Below are 9,421 nucleotides of genomic sequence, written 5' to 3'. Positions count from 1 at the left end.
AGATAGATAGATAGATAGATAGATAGATAGAGACAGATAGATAGATAGATAGATAGATAGATAGATAGATAGATAGATAGAAAGATAGATAGATAGATAGATAGATAATCCAAAGTCTGGATCAGTGGGAACATGTCCTAGATCACCCTGGTGTCGCAGCATATTGGATGCCAAGACCTGGATGGCACCTGTGGCTTTGTCAAAGCCTTCCAGCTTTCTGACGCACAATCAGTTCCCTAACTTTGGGTGATGGGAGGATGAAACATTTATACAACACTGTACATTGAGAGTCACAACGTGGTGTAACTGGAAGCATTGAAGACAGGGTTCAGTGTGATCCTTCCATGGAAAGTAGAATTCCTTCCTTCCCTATCCCCCCGGGAGGCTGCTGTCGCCTCTGGGAGCAGGACTTCCCCCAGCAGCTTACCTAGATCACTCTGTACCCACCTCTTCTGATGCAGATTTGGTAATAAGTCCTCATCACTTTCTCTGATCCTTCCTGGCCTTTGGGGTTTGCATAATCTCCCAGTGCCAAGGACAAAACAACATGTTCCGAAAGCTGAGGACCCCTTGCGTGGCAGCAGCAGCAACAGGACGCATTCATTACTGTCATGTTTGTGTCTTTGGCTCCTGCACTGTGTCTGCAAGCTTGGCTCTGCTCTTTGTACATTGCAATGGAAAAGAACTGTCTTGTGATCCATGAGTAATCTGAAAGGCTGACGGCGTGGGGGCTCCGTCCTCCCATGTAAGCTAACCCTATCTGATGAGAGATCCCCAGCGCTCACAGAGGTGAAAGGACTTACCCAGGATCACAGAGGTTTTAAATACAAGATCCCTAACTCCAAGCAAGCTCTCTGTCCACCAGGCCAGGATGCCTTCAAATTAAGTGGTCAGGTATAAAATAATACTAACTGCTCACATTTCTAGAATTTGGTTTGGTTTGGGTTTCTCGGCAGTGTAGTGAGGTTGGGAATGAGGATTATCCCTGTTGTATGGGAGAAAAACATCCCAGATTATGATGGCTAAGCATGTTCTCCCGACCCTCTCCTCTTTCTCTAGTTTTTTTTTTTTTTTTTCATTTTTCCCCTTTCCATATTCCCTAGGATTCAGCTATCTTGTGTTCCTCATACACAACACTTTCTCTACATTGTCTCCTCCTTGGAGACTCACAGCAACTCATGGAGGTAGATACTTTCAGAGAGAATGATCACCATTTCACACGAACTGAGGTTCAAAAACCTGAGCTTGTGAAGTGCCAAGAAATGATGACAGCAGGATTTAAACCCAGGAATGTCCAAGCCTAGTGCTTTGCCTAAAACGGGGATTTTTAACTTGGGGATCATGACCTTATGAGAAGGAGGGAGGAAGAGAGAAAGAGAGAGAGGAATAGGGAGAAAGGAAAAGAGAGACAGAGGGAGAGAGAAGAAGGAAGAAAGAGGAGGGAGAGACAGACAGACAGAGGGAAAGAGAGGGAGAGAGAGAGAGAAGAAGGGAGACAGAAATAGAGATATTTCTATCTGAATGAATGGAGAGATAAATGATAGATAAAAAAAATCTATATTACAATACCTTTTGTAACCCTATGAATTGTTTTATGCATTTAATATATTATTAATTAAATATTAACATACTTAAACATATTATTCTAAAAAAAGCTCCATAGGTCTCAGCAGACTTGTCAAGGTGTCTGGGACATTAAAAAGATTCCTTGGCCTTTGACAACATGATCCTCATGGCTGCTTTCTCCAGAGGTGCCATCCATCTCTTGCCATTCCTGTAGATCTCCAGTCCAAGTGCCCATAGCTTATCAAACCTATTTGATGGCTCTTATAAAGTAGAAAAGTTGTAAACACACAAGTCGACTCTAATTTCCAGTTGAAGGGATCATGGTATCACAGTTGTGGACCTGGACTGAGAACTCAGAGGCCATATAAATATGTATAGTATAGAGGACAAAAGTGAAGCTGAGAGAGACTGTCTTAGCAAAGATCACATACCTAATAAGCATGAGACACCATCACTACAAGTCCAGGACTCTTTTCATTACACCAAGCTACTACTCTTGGAAAATGTTGGAAAAGAATATGCTATTGCTACTCTAAATCAGCTAGGGGCAGCTAGGATAGGGCACCAGGGCTGGAATCAGGAAGACCTGAGTTCAAATCTGGTCTCAGATACTTGCTAGCTGTGTCACTCTGGGTAAGTCACTTAACCCTGTCTGCCTCAGTTTCCTCATCTGTAAAATGAGCTGGAAAAGGAAATAGCAAACCACTCCAGTATCTCTGCCAAGAAAACTCCAAATGAGGTCATGGAGAGTCGGGCATGACTGAAATGAATGAACAAAAACAACTCTAAATAAATCCATCAATAATCTACAAGTATTTGTAGGCATCTAATTATGTGCTAGGCACAACTACAAAGTCAGTTTTATAAGGGAAAATCAACCTAGATGGTGTCACTGAGGAACTTGCAGCAAGAAGAAACAAGGGGAAGGAGACGTCGTCTCCTGAAACACTGAGATCATCAGATATGCTTGTAGCCCAATTCTACATGTTTGCTTTAGCTCAACCAACAAATACAAACTTAGCAGCCTCAATGGCTGAACTTGGAGTCAGGAAGACCTCAGTTCAAATCCCCCCTCAGACACTTAGTAGCTGTGTGGTCAACCTCTCTGACCCTCGATTTCCTCATCTGTGAAATGGGGATAATAATAGGTTTATTATCAAGTAGAGGATACAGGATGTGTTGAGGGTTCTGCACACCTTCAAGCACCCTATTAATGAAGCCCTTCACATAAATCATCCACGCTCTTCTGTAGATGTGGAAATGGGATGGTCTTTGAGGGGTGTGTGAGCATGCACGAGTGTATGCGTTGAGGTGTGTGTGTTCCACAGAACCCTTCTGAGTCCAGTAGAGCCCAAGGCCTTTTTTTCAGAATAATGAGTAAAGCACAGAAGCTTACAAAGGAAGCCAGTTTTGTGGAAATATTTATCCAAATGTAAGAATGGAAAGAAAAACAAAAAGAAGGGACCTCAGTTTAAGAACTCTTGGGGATGAGGGGGAAATGGGATACTTTCTCTGCTTTTGTCTCACTTTCTTTTCTCTTTTCCTTAACCCTCTCTCTCCTTTGTTTTCCTCTTGTCCTCTTCACCCTGATCTTGCTCGTAGCACCCTTTCCCACCTTTCCCCCCTCCCTCTGTTGAAATCACTCTTCTAACACTTATTAGGTGGGTAATCTTGAGTGACTCACTTTCCCTCTCAGGGCCTCAGTTTCCACATAAGTAAAATAAAGAGATTGGATTATGGTTTTTTCAGTTCCCTTCCCAATCTAAACTTATGAGCCTTCTCTCTGTCTCTATCTCCATCTCTCTTTGTCTCTATCTGTGTCTGCATCTCTCTCTCTCTCTCTCTCTCTCTCTCTCTCTCTCTCTCTCTCTCTCATTGTTCTATTAAAAAACATGTCCAAGAGAAAGAGACTGCCTCCTTTCAGCATCTAAGTATTCAAGGTATACAAGAGAGCTGCCTGTACAGAACAAAACCCTGCTGCTTCTCACTGATCTGTGCATCCCTGAATTGTCCCTCCTCTTCCATGGATGTTATCATCAGATGATTCATGGTGAAAACCAGCCTTCTGACAGGCAGACAGGGTCCATAGAGTCCTACCACCTGCCTCATAAAAATACTCAGTCATGCCACTGACACACATGTTGAGGGTTTGAAGGACTAAATAATCCCAAAGGAATTTGTGGCTACCATGATCTCAAATAGACTTGCAAACTTTCCAGGGCTTGCTGACCCAGGGCCTCAGAGGCACCCAAAAAAGGGGCCTGGCAGACATCACAACTTTAGTCAGCACTGTGATATGTTTACATGGAAATCTGTCTTGGTAGGGAAATCTGACCACTCCAAGGCCATGTATTCTGGTCGTGTTCTAGGTGAGGAACACAAGGACTGTGGGTTAATTTGGCTGGCAGAGGTGGTGGGGAAGGGCAAGTTTCCATGATCAAAGGTCTTTGGGCCACAGTGCCAGCCTCTGCAAGGTTAAACACATTCAAAGGTGGGGAAGGTCACATTAGGACCCAGGGTATCAGAAGACCATGGTGCAGGAGTAACGGGAATAATAAATCTAGAGCTGGAAGGTATTTCAGAGGATTTGTAATCCAACCTCCTCATTTTAATACCATCCTTTTTATATCTTCGGATTTTCCATAACATTCATTTCCCAATAAATCTTTTAGTGCCTCCTTGTCCAAGGAAAAGCAAGGAAGGAAGGAAGAAAAGAAAGAAGAAAAGAAGGAAGAAAGGAAGGGTTCAACAGCACTAACCAACACAACAATTAAGTATGACAGCGTAAACAGGGTGCCACACTGACAGTTCCCACATCTCTACAATGAAAAGATGACAATGGGATTTTCTCCATCTTTCTCAGGGGCCAAGTTTGCTCACTACAATTGTGATTGTTCTATTTCCACCATCAGTGTCACTGTCCACCATGTTTCACGGACTCTTCATTCTCCACCAGTTCAGAAGTCTACCCATATGTCTCTGAATTTTATATATTTGTCACTTTTTTTTAACTGCATGGTGAGATTCCATGCCAAACATATACCATAATGTGTGTAGCCAGTCCCTAATTTATTGGCACCTAGCTATTTTATTTCCAATACTTACCTAGAAACAAAAAACTTGTCAAAGAATATTTTCATCTATGGGACCATTTTTCCTGTCTTTAATGAGGAAATTGAAGCCCAAAAATATCACATGGCTTGCCCAGTGGTGTTTGAGATGGAAAGAGCTGCCATCACAGTCAATATTTCAGTCTTCTACCTGGAGAGCAGAGGGGTGGCCCAAATGAGGCAGGGTTCCTTTGCTCTAGTTTGTTTCAAATATTTGAATCATCTCAAACTTTTCTTATAGACCCTGGATCTTAACCTAAATGTCTTGTTAGGCCCAGGAAACTGGAGCTCCCCATTATGATTACAGTTATGATAATGAGCCCTAGCTAACAAAATGGCATCCCCCATAGGGGTCAGCAATAGTCCACACGTGTAGCTCACTACATCTGACCAAGAAGAGGCAAGTTTGTACAATTATGTGCTCTCTGTGACTGAGAAAACAATTCATCAGAGTTTGTCATCTTCTATGTTTTCTCATCCTATATGTTATTGTAGCATCGTGTCAATTAGATTGAAATGGCACAGCATTTGTTCACATGCTATCTTTTACAAGTCATGACTATAAAGACAGCTGGGTGGGGTGAGGATAGGGTGCCATTACCAACAGATCAAAGATGTATGTTTTGTTTTGGGGGGAACAATCTCCCCACCGATGAAACTCCCATTAAACCTGAAAGAAATTACGAGCAAACATTAAGCACCTAGTGTTTGTTAGACCCTAGGAACACAGAGACAAAACCGTTCTCATAATCAAACTAATTTCCTTTTCAGTGTGTTCCTAACCATGTTACAGTATAGACAGACAGAGACAGAGACACAGAGAGAGAGACAGATGGACAGAGACAGAGAGAAAGGGTGAATAAACATAGGCAAGATGAACATAGATTAAAAATATGAAGAAATACAGATTGATAGATATAAATATATTCATTCATTCATTCATTTGTTTATTTATTTTAATTTGCTCACTTTTCCTTCTATATAAAAGGTGAGGGCAGACAGGACATGATGCCATCATGCTATTGATCATTTCCTACTACGCAGCATCTTCCCTTTGACAAAGATGAACTCTGAAAATTATCACTCTCAGCTTGACGTCAGTGACCTTGCCCAGAACAAAGCAGATACCCCCAAACGAAGGGAGATCCCCAATAGAAAACATTGATCCTTGCCCACTAGCTCTTTGGAATCAGCTCTTTTCAGTGCCTCAGACATGAGGAGCACTCAGTGAGTGTCTACCTGCCTAAATCTGGCCCACAGATGAGAAGTCTTCTGAATAAGTGTTACTGACTATGAAGGATGAAAATTCTGGGACAGCATTCAGGGCCTCGAGCTTTGAGCATCCCTTCTGCTGACAGACTCCATTATCCTCATCCACTTACCAGAAAATGAAAAGCTACTTTTGTGGGCAAAGAAAACAAGGAAAGGCAGACAGCTAAATACTGCCCTAGCAAAATGAGAATCTCCTACTTGTGAAAGACTCTTCCTGAATAACCAGCACCATGGTCCAAACCAAACCAGGCTACGCGGGAGTCCCAGGACGCCAACATGCAGGACGAACAAACAGCTGGCAGCAGAAGGGACTCCAAAGGAGGTGAAAGTTGGGCATCAGGTCTACAGTTAACTACGAGGTGTTTGTGGGTTTGACTGTTTCCTGATGTTCGTCTCTCCCAGAATCACAGTTGCTGACGGTGGTGCTTTATTGACACAATGAGCCAGAACTTACCTGCACGTTGAAAACACCTTCATCGAGTGGTGGAGGCGGGGGGAAGGAGCCAGGGCCAGATGGTAGACTGCCAATGTCATCGAGAGGGGGAGGTGGAGGGGGCAGAAAGTCACCTGGAGTCAAAAGAAATGCACACACAGTGAGGATGGACTACTTTCTAGCTATCAGGACTTAATATCTCCAAATAGCAGAATTGAAAGGGCCATGAGCTTGGAGTCACACGAAATGAGAGGAGGAGCAGGGAGAGATGGAGAAGGAAAAGGAAGAGGAGGAATAGAAGGAGGAGGAGGAGAGACACTGACGATGCTGATAGCTAGCATTTACACAGCATTTTAAGGATTACAAGGCAATTTACATTCATCACCTTTGACCTCATGTCAGTTGAAAACTCAGCTCTGCCGCTAACTGCCTGTGGGATCCTGGCCAATGCCATGTCCCTGGGCTGCTGTTATCTACTCTTTATAGTGAGGGTCTTGTCCTTTCTCACTCTAAATCTATAATCCTAAGATCTTTGGTGTCTTGGAGGCAAGACAGTGGGATAGTGCTCTGAAGCAGGGTTCAGGGAATTAATAAATGTTACCAATAAATTGACAAATAAATAAAGCCCATCTTCTCGAGAGCACACAGTGTCTTTATGAATACTGAGTTATTTGTCCTTTAATCAGACAAGGATGTAGGCAATTTTGAATGTCTACTATGGGCCGGGCACTGCTCAGTGTCAGGGACACAAAGATGGATATGAGACCATCCCCAATCTCCTGGAGTTTTCAGGCCACCAGTGCTGGAAGAGAGCTCAGCCCTGTACTGGACTGATGGAAGAGGACCCAGTTTAGCATCTCCATATTTGACTTTAGCAGTCGTCTGGGGAAACAAGCTTTGAGAAGCCCAAGGGACGTGGCCAAGACCAGAGGTCTCCAGTGAAAAAGCACAGATGGACTGGAACCCAAGAACTGTGGCAGTTCCTTTTCTTCTAGACCATTGACCCACAAGGGAGATTGCAATACTGGAACTTGGCAGCAAGGGAAGAGGTAATGGAAGGTAGCTGTAGAGCAGAGAGATGTTTGCAGGCATACCTGAATGCATTAGGGGCCTCGGTAATTAAGGTAGGCCCAGTTGAGCATGCATGTGTACATGACTGTTAAGTCAGAGAGAAAGTGTCAGTCTGCATGGGTGCACCTCCGACACCAATATGTTCCACGCTGGACTCAGCCCTGGAAATACACACAGTTCCTGCCCTCAGGGAGCATACACTCTATGGGAGATCTCCCATGGAAACTGATGAAAGAACTTGATGTTTGTGTTGGGAAGGCAACACCTGGAATTAAGAAGGACAATGGCTTCCCAGGGTAGAAATGCCTCTGGTCAGCCGGCAGGCCCTAAAGTCTTCACACTCTTTAGGGGATCCTGACATCACAGGATCCAGGATCCAGGACCCTGGCACCAGGGCTGGAAGGGACACCCAAGGTCCATTTTAAAGAAGAGGAGACTGAGGCTCAGAGAAGACCAATAATCTATTCAATATGGCAGGCAGGCTTGCCTTGGTTTATAGCTAATTAACTATTTACTGGTTTGTCTATTGGTCATGACATAGGACAGGAGTCAAGGTATTTAGGAGTAAATTTTAAATGTTCAAACTTCAAATGCTGTGGAAATGACAGCCGTTCCCTGCCCCTTCTCAATGTAGCGATATATCATTGTTTGCACACACACACACACACACACACACACACACACACACACACTCCATAAGGGTCTGAGGCTGACAGGGATGGTTTCCACTAATGTCTTAGAATGAGGATTCCTTTCCCATCCAGGTTGTACTGGACAGCCTCTGCGGTGCCATCGGGCTCTCAGACTATGGGATTGGGGGATTCTGGCATGCTTGCGTGAGCACCCAGGGGGCCCAGTTTTTTGCTTCCCCAGACCCTGAAGAATGCATTCCCAGGAACAGGAAAGAAAAGGGCCACACCCTCCCTGTCTGTAAGTCAGGGCCTTCCCCTCTCCCAAAGTAATCACTCAGCTGAGGCCCTGTCTCTGGGTAAAAATACAAATTCTCTATTCACAACCTGTGGCTTTGCTCTCAAGGCACTTTATCCCCAGAATTTTTTTGCACATTTTCCCCCAACACTCCTGTCTTTCCTGAGTACTAACTTCTGGGAAGGTGAGCTCCAAATCCCCCACTGGGCAGGAGGGGCTGTGCGTGGATGGCTATTTCCTACATGGGCCTGTGACTGCCAAGGTCCTCAGCTGACCTCCAGGGCTGGCTGCAGTCAGGCTGGATCTTTGTGTAAGGTCTCCCTTACCAAAATTCCACTGATCCTGGGGGCCCTGTCAAGCCCAAGTGATGGATGGCCATGAATTTCATTTCATCATTGGGCCAACAAATGGCATTTCCAGAAGGGGTAAGAAGAGGGGACACACAGGACCAGATTGTTGCCAATTCAATTCAGAGGATAACAGGTTAATCTGCAAAGGGGGTGAGGGACACATAAGGAGGATTTCTTCTCCTTGTGCATGTATGTTTATTCTCCTTTCTCAAAAGTTTTTCTTGCCTTGAATTTGATCCCTGAGCACACTTAAACACCAAGGTGAAAGGGGGCAGTCCTGGTGGGGGGGGGGCATTGTCCAGATCCCAGCCAAGGCAGAACACAGCCAAAGAAGCTGATGTCAAGAGCAGATGGTGGAGGAGAACATTTTAGATGGACGTAGAGACCTTCTGCCTCCCCCACCCCCCCCAAAAGAAAGGTCTAATGGCAGCGATGACCAGGAGGCTGTGGAGCAGAGAGCACTACTCACAGGGGCTGCTGCTGTATGAGACTGGGACTGAATATGGATGGATGGGAATATACTCATATAGACACACATTTCTATTCTATATATATATATATGTATATATATATGTATGTATGTATGTATGTATATTACATGTATACATTTATAGAGAAAGAGGAGGAAAGATGGGGAGAGTGTGAAGAAGAGAAGAGAAGAGAAGAGAAGAGAAGAGAAGAGAAGAGAAGAG

At 44.2% G+C, this 9,421-nt stretch overlaps 1 protein-coding gene across 7 annotated transcripts in view; it reads right to left on the bottom strand.

The window, feature by feature from the left end:
* LPP (LIM domain containing preferred translocation partner in lipoma) overlaps nucleotides 1–9,421 on the bottom strand; it is a 692,945-nt gene that overhangs the window by 374,959 nt on the left and 308,565 nt on the right. For all 7 annotated transcript variants that reach the window (XM_027848882.1, XM_027848884.1, XM_027848888.1 and 4 more), the window contains one exon: nucleotides 6,403–6,515. In XM_027848882.1, coding sequence (XP_027704683.1) covers nucleotides 6,403–6,515 — 113 coding nt within the window. The remainder of the gene's footprint in view (nucleotides 1–6,402; nucleotides 6,516–9,421) is intronic.

The sequence above is a fragment of the Vombatus ursinus genome, unplaced genomic scaffold (assembly GCF_900497805.2).
Source record: "Vombatus ursinus unplaced genomic scaffold, bare-nosed wombat genome assembly UNPS02006874.1, whole genome shotgun sequence".
In the NCBI taxonomy this organism is placed as follows: Eukaryota; Metazoa; Chordata; class Mammalia; order Diprotodontia; family Vombatidae; genus Vombatus; species Vombatus ursinus.
This window is presented reverse-complemented; position numbering and strand designations above follow the sequence as displayed.